The sequence below is a fragment of the Mytilus trossulus genome, chromosome 11 (assembly GCF_036588685.1).
Source record: "Mytilus trossulus isolate FHL-02 chromosome 11, PNRI_Mtr1.1.1.hap1, whole genome shotgun sequence".
In the NCBI taxonomy this organism is placed as follows: Eukaryota; Metazoa; Mollusca; class Bivalvia; order Mytilida; family Mytilidae; genus Mytilus; species Mytilus trossulus.
Window position 1 is genome coordinate 22,914,504 of NC_086383.1, and position 19,102 is coordinate 22,933,605.

The window sequence follows — 19,102 nt, forward strand, 5'->3', positions numbered from 1 at the left end:
TGAAAGCATATTGTATGTAATTGTGTTTTATTTTGAAATTATTAACTAGGTGCTCGATATACACTTAGCTATGTAACATTAACATTAGCAGATGCCCAAAAAAATCCAATGCTTAGTTTTCATTGTATGATGTTTATAAAAATCTGCATGACAACATTAAGCTTTTACTGATCTGAAACACGTCAAGTATAAAGTAAAATCATTTTATTTAAATTATATTGTTTATTTATTATCTGTTCAATGTGTTTAAAGAAATGGTGCAGATCAAAATTTCAATAATGCACATATAGCAAAGCTTTTACTAATCTGAAATACGTGAAGTATGAAGTAAGATTATTTTATTTATATTATCATGATTATAATGTTTATTTATTATCGTTTAAATGTATTGAAAGAAATGGCGCAGATCAAAATTTCAATAATGCATATATTGCAAAGCTTTTACTGATCTGAAATACGTGAAGTATGAGGTAAGATCGTTTTATTTATATTTCATAATGTTTATTAATTATCGTTCAAATTAGTTTTAAGAAATGGTGCAGAGAAAAATTTCACATACAAAGTAAGAGTTAAAAAAAAATATATTTCTTCATATGTATTGCAATGATTGTATGCATAATACTAAGTAAAGTGTTAAAGCATAATGTCTGAAATTGCTTAAGTATTTTTTTTTTTATATTTGCTACGTTAAAGAGAGTTGCAAGATACCAAAGTCATATTCAAACCTATAAGTCGATAACAATCTGACAACACAATGACATACATACACGACAAAGTCACACACAACAGGATAGAAAACTCAACATTGAATTTCAATTGAGAATTTATCGCGACATAATGTTTTTAACTTACCGCGGTATAAGTTTCACATTGAATTGAATTATTAGTCCAGCTATTTGTATATTTAAATGACTTCATTTTAGCTAATTAATTTTTAGCTTGTATCAATATTTTAGGAATTTGCTCAAAATGAAGGATGTATTATTGCTGTTTGTATATAGCTCACCTTGTTTAATTTTTGGGAAGCTGAATATAAGTGGTGGATCTTTTCAGAAAGACAAATTCTTGGACATCAATCCAATGCTTGTGTTCGGAAACATTGGTCCAAAGCAATGTATAAAAGAATGTATGCTTCACTATGAATGTAATGCTGTGAATTATGATAGCGCAAATCTTATCTGTGAACTGTTAGCCTTTACAAGTCCAAACATTACGTTGTTATATTGGAAGGGAAAACATTTTTCGGAAATAGATGAACCAGTTCATGATCAGGTAAATAAAGTTATCACAGACTTTTGCAAGTGAAATAATTTCAAATCAGGGAATATATCTCCCTCATGCACAGCTCTTATTTTTTGTTCAGATTTTGATTTTTATTTGATCAGCTCCATATCGCCCATATCGTTTGTTTTGAGTTTTAGATTTTAACAGAGATTGTCATAGAGCATCACTGTTTCAGACATATTGATTGTCGAAACGATCATCGGGTGCAGTAACATTGGTACTATGAATAGTATTACTATTATTTGTTCAATAATTCTGACTGTAGATTCTAATTAAGTCATTGAAAAATCACCATCCCTGTAGCTAGAGGCATCATAAGTATCAAATAATATCTTAACAAAAAGGAAAATCACAAGAATACTGATCTCCGAGCAAAACTCAAAATCGAAAGCCTTTAATCAAATGGCAAAATCAAAAGCCCAAAGACATCACACAAACGGATAGCAATTTTCATTTTTCTGACTTGGTAAAAATCTGTTAAGTGCTTAAAATTACCAAATGACAATGACATGATAGATCGTGGGGATTCTTTGCAATGTTCTACCTATTGTTTTTTTTTTAATTTTATTTTTCATATTATTTTGTGAAACTTAGTACAAACATGTATATTGAATATATTAGCTATCAGCTAATGTTTCCATAAGATTGACTAAGAAGCTTAGTTTTGTTTTTAAATTTGTCATCTTCAGCGCGTATTTCTAGATTTCCTTTCATCCTTCACTCTCAGACCATTTGAACAAAAGAAACAGGTCTATTGATTGCTAACAACTAACTAACTTCTCCCAGAGTGTATATGCTTGCGAACTTCCTCATTGCAAAGAGCAATTACAAATCGCACTGTTATTTTGTAGTATTTTTTTATATACTAGAACACACTCGTGATATCGCGGGTCCGTGACTGAACTAAAGTATTTACCTATGCGCAAGCCTTATTTTAGTATTAATATTGACATCTGATAAAGTCATGCCGATTATAAGATACACAGTTTTCTCTGCTTTCAAATCTTTCTGTTTGGACCCGTCGAACCGGAACTTATCAATTATTGGTAATATTATTTTTTTGGAAAACAAAAGGTCCTGGAATGGAGGATTTTTTTAATCAACATCATTGTCCTATATTAGTTATATATAAAGTTGAATTCTTGGATTCGCTGTTTTACGTCATGCCGCTAACAAACTGAAAACTGTGTAGAATACAATACGCCTTATTTTTAGTCCAGATTTTTAGTATTCGTATTGTAATCTTAGAAATTCTTACTGATTAAAATACTACTTAAGGTAACAATTTGACAATTAAGTAGTGTGAACCCTGTGAGTATGACCCGTGTATGTAGCATATTAATCATGAATACACCGTTTGGTGGTGCGCCTGTCAGATGCGGAACGTACATATAAGGTTATAGGTAACAGGTGATTATACTATTGGCATCGGTATCGGAATCGACCCGGAACTTCCTAATTATTCGCAATATTAATTACGTGGAAAACAAATAGCCTGGAGTGGTGTAATTTTTAATCTACACCTTTGTACTATATTAGTTATATATAAAGTTGAATTCTTTGATTTGACGTTTTTACGTGATGACGACTGACAAATTGGACCTCGTAATTTTAGTATTATAGATATTTATAGCAATCTTCTTTACTAAATGATTCTTAAAATTAAGGGTTAGGAGAAACGATTTATCAGTTTATATTTGCAATTGCAGTTTAACAAATATTATTTTAAAGCAAATATGATCTAAAAAGATTTCGGTTTATGTTAAATATTCGTACACATTACAACAACATGTTCATTTTAAAGAAAAAATAAACATTGGTAAATTGATGACTTTCTTTAAATATATTAAGAAAGAAAAATCATCTATAGTATGTCAGAAGACAATAAACAAATGTTATATGATGATTTTTGGATTCGTTAGTAAAAAGTCAAACTGAAAACACAAATACAAAAAAAAAATACAAAACACAAAAGACAAGAGACTGGGCAATAAATCTGCATCATCAATCGATGTAATATCAGGTACTTCGCCAGTGATAGCAAATTATACCGTTATCATCCCTCGTGTTGCTCATACATGTTAATTTTTAGTGATTCGTTCTCCGTCCAATTCGAAAAATATCTTAACAATAATACAATTCAAGGTAAATCCACAACCGGGGAAAATCGTTAAAAACCTGGCAAATCAAACGCTCGAATACAGACATTAGTAGAGCGACTGCAACATAACTGTCATAAATCTGACATCTATTCGAAAATGAAGTGCTTATTACCGCTGTCAGAAATGAATGACATGAATGTATGTAAGTAAGTAAGTAATTTTTATTGGTTTAAAATCCAAAATTACAGGATTGATACCAAGACAATACAAATTTGTTATACACAAACATACAAAAATATGGATATCATACCAAATTTATAAACATTATATGCGGAGGTGGTACCACACAGTTATTTTGTGCTTAATAGAGCATTTCTAGAAATGAACATGTCGCTTATAAATTTAACAATAATTCTAATTATATCAGTCTCAACACATGTATACAAAAATTTAAATCTTGCTTCATTAGTATGTTGATCGTCCACGTAACACTTTTTATCACATACATGCATAATTGTTAATAAAATTAACGGTACCAATTTTCTTGCACCAGATGCGCATTTCGACAATTCATGTCTCTTCAGTGATGCTCGTGGCCAAAATATTTGAAATCCAAAGCTAATATAAATGATGAAGAGCTATAATCCAAAAGGTCCAAAAAGTATAGCCAAATCCGTGAAAGGAATAAGAGCTTTGCATGAGGGAGATACATTCCATAATTTATAATAATTTCTAATATTTCGTAACAGCAAACGTATGTTAACATACGTGTATTCATGTAGATACTACAAAGTGGTAGTGCAATATTAAGTCTTCAAATTATATTCTAAAGATTTCTCTTTAAGTTAAAATTAATTTCTGTTTAAAAAAGTTCAATTACTTGATTTAACTGACAATCTTTAAAGTGCTGATAATTCGATATCCACGTAAAGGGCTAATATTATTGTTTTCCCTTTTAGAATGAGAACTCCTGCTGGCCAAATCCATGCAGGGGAAAAACAAAATGTGAAGCTGCTTTCAGCAACCAATATGTCTGTGTAACTTATTGTAATTTCTTTGTTTATTATTTTTTATTTTGACCAAAAAAAAAATTTCATAATAAGATTGATGAATAGCATTAACGGTGCCAATGTAACTGATAATAAACCGTAAAGTGTGTTCATATACGTGCAAATTCTATATATAGATATAGGAAGATATGGTTTGAGTGCCAAAGAAACAACTCTCCATCCGAATAACAATTTATAAAAGTAAACCATTATAGGTCAAAGTACGCCCTTCAACACGGAGCCTTGACTCATACCGAACAACAAGGTTTAAAAGGACCCACAACTACTGGTGTAAAACCATTCAAACGGGAAAAACCAACTGTCTAATCTATATAAAAACGAGAAACGAAAAACACGTAGGAACTACATAAACAGACGACAACTAATACACATCAGATCTATGTTTGTTAAACAAAACAACATCCAACAACGCCTTGACAAATCAGAAGACGAGAGTACTTAATGAATAATTTAAGAAACAAGATAAAAATGCATAAAGAGAAAATACGACGCGCGTATGGCAAAAACTACACAGTTCCTTTTTACACCGCTTTAGCGCAAATGCAATAAATTTCCAAATAACATATACTATTATACTAGTTCTACTTTGTCGTTGATAAATACACAAGCATTATTGCATTGAGTTATGGACGTTGTGGATTTAAATTGATATAATATGCTGGAAGAATTTCCTGCATAGAGAAGCTATTTATTTCTTTCAAGGTTGGAGGGGATTTCTAAAAATTATGAAATTCTTTCTTTAACGCCGCATCAATCAAAATCATGACATTTTGATCTCGCGGCGAGTAATATTCAAGGAAATGAAAATTACAGTTTGTTTGTGCATATTCATTTCGAAGTTGGGTCAGAGTATAATTTATTACCCCTAGTCAATATTTTCCTCCTCTATTCATCATTGTAGATTACAGTTACATCAATCCGACTGAAGGCATAGTAATTTCGGCTAGTTTGTATCCATTGAATTACACGGACAACAATCGGAGAGCTTGGAGTTTTGAGACTCAAAATGGAAGAAAAATTGTAATACATTTCCTGGCTTTTAGCACCGAAGACCGTCACGATGTTTTAAAGGTATGTGCTTTCAATAATACCGTATAGCAGGTTATTTTCGCGGGGTGTATATTTTAGCTTATTTTCGCGGATAGAGTAAAATCGACAAAAAAATCCGGCAAATTAAAAATGTACATGCAGAGGTATTGATAAACCTTTTAAATCCGCCAAAATAAGTACCGCCAAAATATTTCGTATTCCTTATTCAATGGAAATCAAGAAATTTTACACCCGCAAAAAAATACGCTTAACGGTATTACACGTATTTTTGGTTCCCACCATCAGCGATATACATTGTATCACATTTGTTAGTCCGTCTTGCTCGACTTGTACATGTAAAGCGGTCAGGAATCGCTATCAAAATGTCAGATTTATTAAATAAATAACGCGTGTTTTTGTTGTTGCTGGGGATTAATAATTCAAAACTACTGAAATAATTATTTGATATAATAAAATATATATTAATAATCGTGACGGCGTCTGGACGACTTCATGTCCGTAAAAAAAATAACTGCCCAACAAAACAAGCAGTAGCCTTCGGTTGAAAACTTCCTTTAAAGCAAGAAGCTTAGTCATGAAAATCACTGTAGGAAAGGCATACCGTGGAATGCCAAATCAACTGAATTTATTTACTTTAAATAGAGGTTTTTTTTTTTATGAAATTCATACTTTGCAAAGTTATGTTGAAGTTATCTGAATTGTCTAAAGTTAAAAACAATCTCATATACAATATTACACATGGTCGCTTAGTCGTGTACAATCATGAGTTTAATCAATGTATGAATTGTTTTGTAGATATATACCAGTTTGGACAAATCAAGTCATCTTGCTTTTAGTGGTACCTCTATACCTACAGATATCGTGTCAGTTGATAATACCGTGCATATAGAATTTAGAAGTGACCATTCTATTAGACATACTGGCTTTTCAATGTACTTGTACAGTAAAACTGATTAAATTGAACCCTGAATAAAGCGGAAACCTGTGTAATCCAGACTTGTTCTGAAGACCAATCATATCACATGTTATGCATTGTGAACCTGATGAAACCGAAAACCTCCCAAAACCGAACAAAATATCAAGTCCTGAAAGGGTTCGGTTTAGTCAGGTTTTACTGTATACTGTAACAATGTCATCGTAGAATGAGAAAAACTTTGATGTTTCTGTGACTAGAGTCGATTAAGTCGTGTGAAAGAAAATGCGTGGTTTTGTTGTAAATTAAAAATGGGCTGCCCTAGCTAGTTTTACGTGTTTATTTTTATTATGTGGTTAGTTAGCACTTTGATGTTGACATGAATAACAATAATATGGTCATTCTTAGGAATACTGTTTGCACAAGTATAAATTATTTTAAATACTATAGATTTTATTATCCCATGCATACATAACCTTAGCCGTATTTGGCACTTCTCGTTAGAATTGTGGGTCATCAGTACTATGTAACTAAAAACTTATTTAGATTTCTTACTATTTTGATCTAAACGTCATCGATGAGTCTTATATAAATGAAATGCACGTCTGGCGTATTTTAAAAATTATAAGCCTGGTACCTTTGATAACTATTAACATATCGAAACGTACAATTGTATTTGTGTATTTCTCTGTTCTGAATGTTCTTGAATTAATTTGTAATGTAGTCCTGTCATGTAATGTTGTCAAGTTAGTGTTACATTACCATTAAAAAAGTGCTAGGTTTGGCTAGACACAAATCCACTTTCAACCAACCATTATTTTTTCTAAATGGTCTTTACCAAGTCAGTAAAATACCCATTCTGATCTTTTAGTTTGTTTCTGTATGGGTTTGTTGCACATTAGTGCTGCTGTTTTTTCGTTGTTTTCCTCTTATAGTTTATGTGTTTCTTTCGGTTTTTGATTGTTACCCGGATTTGTTTTTTCTCTATCGATTTATGACTTATGAAAAGAGGTATACTACAAATGCCTTTATTCTGCACCGAGTATAACGCAAACCTTATAATTGGTTTCAATTTAATTTTCAGTGTCGGTTTCAGTCAAAGCTAACAATACCCGTGACAACAGAAAAAGACCAACAACGGTCCACAAAATACTACATTCAGAAAATCAAGAATAAGCAACAGAACCAGAACAAGGATATCAACTTATGGAGAAAGTCAAATTTTCTTCTTGCTACCATTTTGAATGAATGAATGAATGTATGGCTGATTAACGTTCAATGACAAATTAGATGCATATTCTGGATTAGAACAATCAAATATGTCATGTTAACCAGATATGAATATGAATCCTGTTTTATACGAATCCGACGGGCTTTGACGGATTTATAACGTGCTTGTTTATAAAGAACACTGTAACAGTCCGCAGAAAATTATATTACCTTAACCAGACATAGCATTCGTGCTCTGAGTCGACCAGTGTTTACCTTTACTCCTTATTGCTGTATGCGTAGCGAGCTTCCACTGAACCTCGATTGATTTGTTTATTTTTGTTTATTTTTTATTTTTATTTGTGTTTGTAATTTTAGATAGTTTATTCTCATAAAGCAATGCAAGTACAAGGTTACCGAGAAAATAAAAACATAATATACATAATAACAAAAATAACAATGCAACGAATTATTTTTAAATCTTTAAAAACACTCGTATCGGAAAGGTCCCATTACATGATGATATTAAATTTGCATTGCCAGATGCATAAATACGCCACCACGACTTGTTACGTACGATATGATAACTGGTTAGATATATGTACGTTGGGGAACACAGAACAAAAACAAGGGTCTTTGCGAGGTCTATTGCAAACAAAGTTGAATCTCTATATCAAACATAGCTATCCTTCTAACTTGTTCATATTACTTCGCACAGCCTTACCATGAAATTAATGTTAATTTGTTCTAGATCTGAGTATTTGTCACAACCGTTATTAACACAAATTAAAAAAATATTGTAGAATAGAAAGAAAAAATAACAGGTAAAGCCATCTGTTACCTTAATGCAGTCATTCTTTTTGATTCGTCTATTGTTCAACTCAATATGCAACATTTCTTTACGTATCAGGTCAACGGTTTTTTTTTTTTTATTTGTCGACAAATTAAGAACAGTTTATTGATGGTATGCTTTACAAGATGTAGCTATATTGTGTAAAAGAGATGAAAATCGTGTAAAATTTTGAAATTTACAAATGTTTCGAACGAAATATTAATTTTACCAAAAAATACTTATTACAACCGTTGACGTTTAACGCTGTTTTAATACAAGTTTGAATGTTGTCATTTCGAAATAAAAAAGAAACTGAAGATTCTTTTCCATATTAATGGATAATATAAACATTACATTGTAAATGAAAAGTCTGGAATTACTTAATACACTTTCTTAAATGTTTTAAAAATCAGTTAAAAAGGTTTCAAGTTATCAGGTTTTTACTAATTCCACAAAAAGAACGTTTGTACAACTAATTCTACCCGTCGGCTGTTTTCGTTAGTTTCTGACCCATCTCCATGCTAGGAAGAATACAATACCAGAGAACACCGCTCCGATTCCACCAACAATACATAATCCAAAGGAGTAGTGAAAGTGAGAATAACCCAACTTAGATCCACCGAATGACATTGTCGCGTAGACAATTACTCCTACCAAGGAAAGTCCTCCTGCCAAAAAAAACCAATTATATTTTAAACTGTTTAATGACTGACGCAAGAAAAACTTCAACAATACAAAATGCGTTATATATATATAAAAAAACATTCTTTCAACTGATTAAACATTGAGTAAATGATACTAAATAAAAGTCAGAGGTTCACATAAGAAATAAACTCATTATAGTTTTGTTTTGCGCCACCAGTGACAAAATAGATCAAACTTCAAATGCATATTACTAGTATATGCTGAAATACTTGAACTGCATATGATCAACGTATTTTGGATCAACGCTTTTCATTTGTTTTTTTTTCTTTATTGCATGCCTCTTTTTTTCCATGTATCTAAAATGAATATCAACCCTTACGGGTCATCTGATATAAAGATATCACAATGTTTACAGTTTGCAAGGAAGGGTGTGAACCCTGCTCTTTGTACCTTCTCATCCCCTTTCTCCACAGTTTCCGGACGTTGGTAGTTGCAGCTATCATGCTTATAAAATAATCAACTCTTATATTTCAAACTTGTTTTGGCACAATCAGGTTAATCATTCTAATTTTCTGAACAGATTTCATTCCTGAAAATTTGCATTTAACGGCAAAAATAAAAAAAAAACAGCACGACGACCTTTTTCAACCACATTCTCGCGATAATCTATAGAGTTGATTATTCAAATTATTCTAGGGTTAAACTTTTTGTAACGAATTGTTTAGTATATAAACTTGACCAATGCACTAAAAAAACTAATAAGTCTGATTTTTTCGGTATGATTTTGAGTGACTTGATATAGTTTATACACCAAAACAAAAGCCTTTATAAATACGTTTAGTCCTAATATTTTTTTATCAAAATGGAGATAAGGAATTCGATTAACCCCGTTGTAACATCCGTCACTCGTAAATTGTGTATGTGTGTCTTCGACTGGGACTCGGACATGAATACAGTTTTGGTTAGTGAAAAAATTAACTCCATGAAAGAGCTAGTGCCATTTTCCCCGGAGTTCTTTTCATTCGATTAGATACTATGTAAATCATGTTTTAAATAGTCCGATTGATGCTAATTATAGTACATGACCATACGTTACAACATATATTTTCATACCTTGAACTTCCTACTACAAAAAAGGCCAAAACTATTGATTCTGTTAAATTGTTAACACCCCTTATGCGCATAAGGTACCATACCCCGTAAATTGTCAGGAAACCAAATAATATCGGACATATTCAAAAAGGATGTTGTTTTTCTCATTCTGAAAACACGTATATATGTATTTGTCCGGCTTTTTAAGGTTTTATCGTCTATAGGATAATGTATATTTTAACCGGATATCATCTTACACCAGTTGGTCATAGAACACCTTGTGTTACAAACACATGCAATATGGCCTTTTCTGGTATTTTAACATATGGTCCCTCCGTTGTGATACAGATGCAACAGCTTCTTGATGTTTTACCATTGTTTACCTCCATTTGCCACGATTTGTAGTGTAATTGGTTTGTTCTGTGGTGTTGTTTTATTTTCTGATGACTTAGGTACCGGTTCAGGGACGGTGGTAAAAATGCGTGCTAATATTTACACATTTAGTGAATTGGCGACAAAATTGCTGTTAGTCATATACTAGGACACACCCGTGATATCGCGGGTCTGTGACTAAATTAAAGAATATAACTATGTGTAAGCCTTATTTTAGTATTGGTATTGTCATCTGATAAAGTCATGACGGCTTTAAGATACACAATTTTTTCTCCTTTCAAAATCTTTCTGTTTGAACCCGTCGACCTGGAAATTATTAATTATTTGGAAAAGAAATGGCCTGGAAAGGAGTATTTTTTAATCAACAGCATTGTCCTTTATGAGTTATAAATAAGTTGAATTCTTTGATTCACTGTTTTACGTCTTTCCGACTAATAAATTGAGAACTGTACATGCTGTACCTATACGCCTTATTTTAAGTCCATATTTTTATTATTCGTATTGTCATCTTAGAAAGTCATACTGATTAAAATACTACAATCGGGAACAATGTGACAATGATTGAATTTAGAAGTGTCAACTCTGTGATTACGACCCGTGTATATAGCAAAATCCTAAATACAGCGCTTGGTGGTGCACTTGTCTGATGCGGAACGTAAAGATAAGGTAATAGGTAACAGGTGAATATACTATTGGTATCGGTATTGGATTCGACCTGGAACTTTTTAATTATTGGCAATACTAATTATGTGGAAAACAAAAGGGTCTGGATTGGTGTAATTTTTAATCAACAGCATTGTACTATATTAGATATATTAAGTTGAATTCTTTGATTCATCGTTTTTACGTGATGACGGCTGACAAATTGGACCTTGTTATTTTTGTATTATAGATATTAACATGTTCATAAACGTTCTTGTTCAAGGTTTCGAAAAATTGTTTCTGTTGTGTTGAAACTTTTCTACAATGGCCTATTTTTTTTTAATTATGTATATATTACATACGCAAGTTTTAGGTGGCACTGCTATATTACCAATTCTCTAGTAATTGGTTAAGTTCAGGCACCTACTTCAGTTTGACGGCAATTGTTCCTTGTATATATATATATATATTATATCAAATATTATATATATATATATATATATATATGGGTTGATGTTTAGACGAATTGTATATACATTATGTACACAGCCATGTATCACCATCATTGATGGCGATCCGATGGATACATCTGTTGTAGGGTTGTCACTGACTCAGACGTACTTATGAATATAATTATTTTCTGTGACTGTATCTTACATTAATTTGTAGGATCCTTTACTATAGATAATTTAGCTGATCTGTAACAATAACATCTTCATGCCTTATATATCATGTGCTGTAGTACGCCGCTAGATTAAAACTGACGTGGAAAGGTAACATATGGCCACCGAAAGCTCTTTTTTTGAGAGCCCAGGTGGTCGTGTGGTCTAGCGGGACGGCTGCAGTGCAGGCGATTTGGTGTCACGATATCACAGAAGCATGGGTTCGAATCCCGGCGAGAGAAGAACCAAAAATTTGCGAAAGCAAATTTACAGATCTAACATTGTTGGGTTGATGTTTAGACGAGTTGTATATATATATATATATATATATATATACACGACTCTAAATTGAAAACTACGTTCAAACCTATGATTGCGTTGGATAAAAACCGCATTTTTATACGTGTGTATGTTAAACAAATTTCGTTGTAGAAGGGTCTAAAAACAGCATAAACAACATTTTCGAAAAGACAAAACAAGTGAAAACGTATATTTAAACAAAACGCATTTGACTAACAGGTCGAACAACTGATATTCTTTAACCCTGCTGACTGCCATTGACGATTGCCAAATAAAATTGATCACAAGATGTAACAAAATGCATCTAAATATAAATTTAATACTAAACAGAAAAAAATTAACTTGTGGCAACGATGTTATGTCACAAACATACGGTGTCATATATGTATAAATATATATATATAATAAATTTTAACCCAAAAATGATATATAGTCAAAATAAATTATAATGACTTTTTGAATATAGCAAACATCAGAAAAATATGATAGAAACATTATAATTTGATAATTCAACACATTAAATACAAAAAGGTGAGGAAGATTTGAACCCCATCTTCAAAACAAGCTTTCGTTTGCAGCTCTATGCGCTTTTTCTCTTGATAAAGTTTATTCAAAGATGTAAAATGAAACATTCACCAGACAGTACCTGGTGTCACAATCAGACATTTAAAAATAGTCAGACACTATGCTCTACTGACGTAAAAAAATTACGCGAGAATAAAATGCACAGTATGAATATAGTATTACTCAGTAATTTATTGTGTTAAGGTTGCAGTCTTGTAAATGACTGCTCCATATGCTTACATGCAAAACAGCTGATCTTTGAAAATAAAACAAATTATTTTATTTTTTTTTTCATTTTCATATCATGTATGTATTAAGGGGGCTCCTGGGTATAAATGATTTTTTTTTCTAATATAGGATTTCGCTATATTTTTTCATAAATGAACTTTATCATATACTTAAAACAATAATGAAATAAAAAAATGGGGTCACCGTTCATTTAAGCTAAAATCTGCCTCTGGAAGAAGCATACATTTTTGTTAATGTCCTTTTTTCTGTTGAACTAATAGGAGAAAAAGAGAAAATATCGAAATAAAAAAATAACCTAATATAAGAAATCACTTAAATTTTACAATTATTTAATTTATGTACAGCTTATTTGAAAACAATAATAAAAAATATAGGTCACCGATGAGTTAGAAAAGATATTTCAAATTTTAGGCCAAAAAACGGCATTTTTGCACAAAGGGAGATAATTTGGAGCTTTTTCAATTTTGGTCATCTGGGGCCAAACCAAATCATTTTTTTGGGTTGTTTTTTGTACCATATCATAAAGTAAAAACTAATAGTGTAATAAATAAAATTTGTAATGAAAAAATAAAGGTTTAGTTTTTTGCAAAAATGTGTGTACCCATGAGCCACCTTAATGTGAAAGGAGTAAGTTCGGTAAGGGCCATATTTGGCCCCAATTATAAAGTTCATAGTTACAAGACAATAAATGTTTTAAGTTGCTTTAAAGATATGTTAGAGAGTTAAACAGAACTGTTTTTGTCAAAGTTTAATTCTAACACGTTGATTTTTACATCCAAAAAAGGTAAAAATAAGGGATTTTGGTGAAATTTGACAAAATCAGCTAGATTTCAACCAAATAAAGGACAAGGAAACATAGAGCGCAGGCGTCGACAAGCTTAAGATTCAAATAAGACATGTGAAATGTCTTCACAAACATTATTTTAAATGATCGTTGTTGTCGACGTTTGCGCTCTATGTTTCCTGTCCAATAATCTATGGAAGTTTACCCATTTTCATTGATTATTTTGTGAAAAATCAATATGAGTACAACTTGTGACGTCATAATGAAACGCAGAAACGTAAAATTTTCAACAAAATGGTTTATCCCCTAGCTAGTCAATGTGTTAGCTGTAATTTATCGTGATATTGGACGCTAAATCTGAATTTGAAATTTACACTAAAAAAGGGGTCCATTTTAGGACCTTATCGAACATACTCCTTGATATTTAATCGAAAAAAAAAGGTTCTTGCCATGAAAAATAAAGTGTAAAGTAATCCTGAAGTCAAAACAATTTTTTTTTTCTACTTTCTGTTTGCTGTTTTTACTAGGCCACACCACTTCCAGTAAACATGATAACCTTCCACTTTCCTGGATTGATATCTTCCAAAGGATGCAAGATTTTTTTAAAGTCTATATATGTTTGTTTAAATTCAGCATAAACCTATTTTCAGGCCTAAAATAAAATATTGTTTGTTTCCCCAATCCCAAACGACCCTGAAAAAAAACAGTGCTACTCATAAAATTTTATATTATTTTGTTTATTTCCAATTTTGTGGCTTGCCGGATTGTGCGATATTGTTCAAGCTTTTTGGAAAAATAAAATTATTTCCCTACCTACCTACCAACACTTAGCTTGGCAGGACGGGATTGGGGAAACAAATAATATATTAATTTAGGCCTCAAACAGAAAAAATTGAGTTCAGAAAAAAAATCAGAAAAAAATGCACTATTTTGTTTCCCTCCATGTTTTGACATGCACCGGAAACCGAGTTCTAATACAAGACTGGTACCTTTACGCTACGCATATATCTAAATTTAATTTTCTCTCTTAACTTCTACACCCAGGGATACTTTTATTAATTTTTTCTCCAACAAACCCATTAGAAATAAAAGTGATGATATTCAAGTCGTTCGTTGAACCTTTTTCTTCAAGAATCTTAGATCCAGTTTTAAGTCATAAAACAACTCATCATATATATAAGTATTCAAATTTTGTATTTGCGACAAACGCGCTTGTCATCAACAAAACGTCTATCAACACCAGCAGCTATCTTTCGTCGCATAAGTTAAACTTGTTCACAATTGAGATATTAGTTTAGTTACCTGCCAACCAGTTAAGTAAACCTGTAACAACAAGTAGCATTACTTGCTCCTTGAGTACAAATATCTTCAGGAATACACATGTCACAGCTGCAACAAAGGCTACCAATGCAAGACATTCCAGAACTTGCGCGGCTATGAGTTGGTTGGAATATCCGGGTACATCTGCAATTATGTATAACATGTTTATTTATTATATGATCCCTCTAATGTTCTGTTCACAAATATAAAACGCTCGAAACACAAACAGAAAAACGCATTGACGAAATGACCGTTTAAAATCTGGAAGGTCAATGAAAGGGCATTGTAGCTTTAACGTAATACTAGCTAACAAGTGATGTACATGATAGCAAAACAATTGATTAATTATATGTATAGCAATATTAGTCTGCCAATATCCGATAATAGTATGTAATCCAAAAGTCTGGTTATTGTCCTTTAAAATATTTTAGTAACGATATTGACAAAATAACTCCAGTTGTAAAAGGAAATAAAAGCATTAAGTAAGCAATAAAGTACAAAAGTAAGTAAAAAAGTAAGTCAGTCAGTCAGTCAGTCAGTGAAGGAGTGAGTCAGACAGGCAGGGAGATAGTCAAGCAGGCAATCTTCCATCCCGCCGTTGATCGCTTCTCGTTGAAAAAGCGAAGAATGGGAGGAGTTTAAAGCAATGCTCTTACTTCCATCGCAGATGTTGTTAATGCAGTCTGATTCCACCGCCTTCCAAGAAGTAAATAAAGAAAGAATAAAACATAATGTAATGAAAATGAAACGACAATTTCCTATTGTATTTTTGGAATTTTTTCCTATATACATGTATATGCAACCTCTCAATGGTAAATATTGCTTCAATTTGACAGTTGGAAGTAATATTAAATATGACATTGGTTGTAGTTACTTTAACAGCTATTCTAGACCTGCCAGGTCTACTCCCCCTTTTCCCCCTCAAGAACTTTTGGAAAAAAAATCAGTTAATAAAACAAAAATAGCTATCGTGTCTAAATCCATTTCAATGTATTTGAAATACAAATCCAATTGTCGTCTGCAGCATGTCTTCATTTTCTGTAAATCGAATATGATAACACGCCACTTTCAATTGTTATATTGACAAGTACAGTGACACATTTTGTTTATCATTGCAGTTGGTGAAACAAATATCTATCCGAGTTCAAATGAACTGGATGTTATTTGTAAGCAAATACCGATCACCTTACAAATATAGATTTTCAAAGGGCATATCATTAAAATGTGTTACAATTGAAAAACAGATAAATACGATTTATAAAATGGGTTCTATGTGTGGGGGTTAACAGAAGAGAATAAATATGATATTTTAGAGAAAAAGAGGTAAACAGATCAGTAAAAGAAAATAGTGGAGGCATACGTTATACAGAATAGAGAATTAAAGACAAATATAAAAAGAATACAGAAAATGACTTATAAAATTATCATCTGATAACACAGAACTGAGGAACAACGCCGTTTCAAGACCATCCCACAGTGAAGAGAGTAATCAGTCCAAATACCTATAAGGTCAAGGCAATACTCCGCTCCTTTTATAAAATGTTTATCTTCTGCACAATATTTCCATAGCCCAATGTGAACAGTTTCAAATCTAAACCAGTATGTAGTTGAAAATCCAATAATATGAAGAATTAACGATATAGCACTCAAAATATTCCCTCCAATTAACATAGGTGGGATTTCTGCTAAAGTCACCGGCATTTTCATCTGATACTGATCGTCTGTTATGTTTCAAACCACGTGTAAATGAAGCCTTTTTGATCAAGTCACTTGTCACTTCCCAGAAATGTAAAAAAAAACACATGCAACAGGTTTTAAAATCAATAATGTAAGTGTTACTTGTTTTCTGCACCAGTGACCGTTTTAAAAGGAATGCAGAATTTAAATATTGTTCAGAATGTGTAAAATTAAAAGTATAATTATTCATAATATACACATCAAATTTTGGAGTATTGTGTTTTTTTCCAAACCACTATGAGTATAGGGTATTACATGTATGAGTAAATATTTTACGTTTCGTCACCGAGTGTATCGTCATCCTTGTAATTTGAAAGCAGTAGTTTTTAATTTCATAAGCGACAATACTAAATTAATTACTTCCTATAATAAAAACAAGGACAAAACAGTTATGTGGGGTATTAGTACTTTATTATTCTGTTTCAGAAATTGAGGTCAAATGGTATCATAACTATCTCCCAACGGAGCATGTTCATGTCATCCATGCCCACCGTTATTTTACATCAAATTCATGAATATAAAAAGTTGTTTAATTATGTGCAGGTATCTTCCACCTGCTAATTATGTCTAGAAGACAGGTCAAATAAAATCCAGTCGGTCGATTCTTGTTTTCAAGTGCACGGCATCTCGGTTCCGGAACACCTGAGATCACCCCTAGTTTTTGGTGGGGTTCGTTTTGCTTATTCTTTAGTTTTGTATGTTGTGAACCCCAACAAGTACATCACTTTGAGCACACCATCCCATATTCTATTTGCTACCCTTTCCGATCGATGGATGGATGGTTGCTTATCGACCAATAATAAATTAAATGCATATTCATAAAAGAACATACTTGTATGTCATGTTAATCAGGTATGAATATGAATCTTGCTTGTTCGAGATAGACAGGCTGAGCATGATTTATAACGTGCTCGTTTACAAGGTAACAGTCATCAGAAAGTAATATTACCTTAACCAGACGTATTATTCAGACTCAGGGCAGACCAGTCTTTTGTCCTTACTCCTTTATATCGCATGTTTAGCAAAGAGGCAGACAATAACAATTTGAAAGTCTTGGTATCCAATTGCATTGAACGCGATGTGATTAGAATGCATAGGAGAAAACAACACCAATAAGAATATTGAAGTGTGTGTAATAGCAACTGTTTGAAGGGACTGAATTAGATTTAAATAAATTCCTTCTAGTTGTCTGCCCATAGACCGTAATTTGTTTGCCCGCGCTTTGTGTGATATAACAATTCAGCACGACAGGACCGACAAGATTAGACCCAGTTAAAATTTGTATCTTGCTTACGTGAATTTATTTGATGTATTGCCTTCAGTATTATTTATAAAGTACTGACTATAGTATGTATCATAACGTATTGTTTAAATCAGCACATGGCACTGTCATGTGGTAATACAATAGGAACTTTATTTTGTCCATCTGACGAGTTTAGCCTTTTTCAACTGATTTTTATAGTTCGTTCTTATGATGTACAGTTATACCCCTGTCCCAGGTTAGGAGGAGGGTTGGGATCCCGCTAACATGTTTAACCCCGCCACATTATTTATGAATGTGCATGTCCCAAGTCAGGAGCCTGTAAATTCAGTAGTTGTCGTTTGTTAACGTGTTATATATTTGTTTTTAGCTCATATTTTTACTTAAATAAGGCCGTTAGTTTTCTCGTTTGAATTGTTTTACATTGTCTTATCGGGGCCTTTTATATCTGACTATGCGGAATGGGCTCTGCTCATTGTTGAAGGACGTACAGTGCCCTATATATAGTTGTTAATGTCTGTGTCATTTTGGTCTTTTGTGGATAGTTGTCTCATTGGCAATCATACCACATCTTCTTTTTTTATATTTAGTTTGGTTTTTATTAGTGTTATGGGTATATATTTGGTTAGTCTACATGTATCTGTGTTATTGATTGTAGAAGAAATATAGGTACACGTATGAGCAGTGTTTACTCTAAACCAGTATGTAGTTGAAAATCCTATAATATGAAGAATTAACGATATAGCACTCAACATATTCCCTCCAATCAACATAGGTGGGATTTCTGCTAAAGACCCGGGCATTTTTATCTGATACTGATCGTCTGTTATGTTTCAAACCACGTGAAAATGGAGCCTTTGTGATCAAGTCACTTCCAAGAAATAAACACCATGCAACAGCTTTTACACAAATCAATAATGTAAGTGTTACTTGTTTTCTGTACCAGTAACCGTTTTGAAGGAAAGTAGAATTTAAATATTGTTAAGAATGTAT

General features: G+C 32.2%; 1 protein-coding gene across 1 annotated transcript; it reads right to left on the reverse strand.

The window, feature by feature from the left end:
- Nucleotides 1–8,769: 8,769 nt before the first annotated feature.
- LOC134689610 (claudin domain-containing protein 2-like) lies at nt 8,770–16,880 on the reverse strand. Its single transcript, XM_063549580.1, has 3 exons — nt 16,614–16,880; nt 15,094–15,255; nt 8,770–9,128 (listed from the first exon to the last, which is right to left on the reverse strand). The coding sequence occupies exons 1-3, from the start codon at nt 16,816–16,818 to the stop codon at nt 8,959–8,961; spliced, it is 537 nt and encodes a 178-aa protein (XP_063405650.1). The 5' UTR covers nt 16,819–16,880; the 3' UTR covers nt 8,770–8,958.
- Nucleotides 16,881–19,102: the final 2,222 nt, after the last annotated feature.

What these genes read in the sequence shown, in the direction of transcription:
- LOC134689610 (XM_063549580.1), bottom strand. Translation starts at nt 16,818, where the DNA reads ATGAAAATGCCGGTGACTTTAGCAGAAATCCCACCTATGTTAATTGGA. An exon ending in GTATTGCCTTGACCTTATAG is followed by an intron (nt 15,256 to 16,613) that starts GTATTTGGACTG and finishes ACATAATTGCAG; the next exon opens with ATGTACCCGGATATTCCAAC. An exon ending in TTTACTTAACTGGTTGGCAG is followed by an intron (nt 9,129 to 15,093) that starts GTAACTAAACTA and finishes TTTTTTTGGCAG; the next exon opens with GAGGACTTTCCTTGGTAGGA.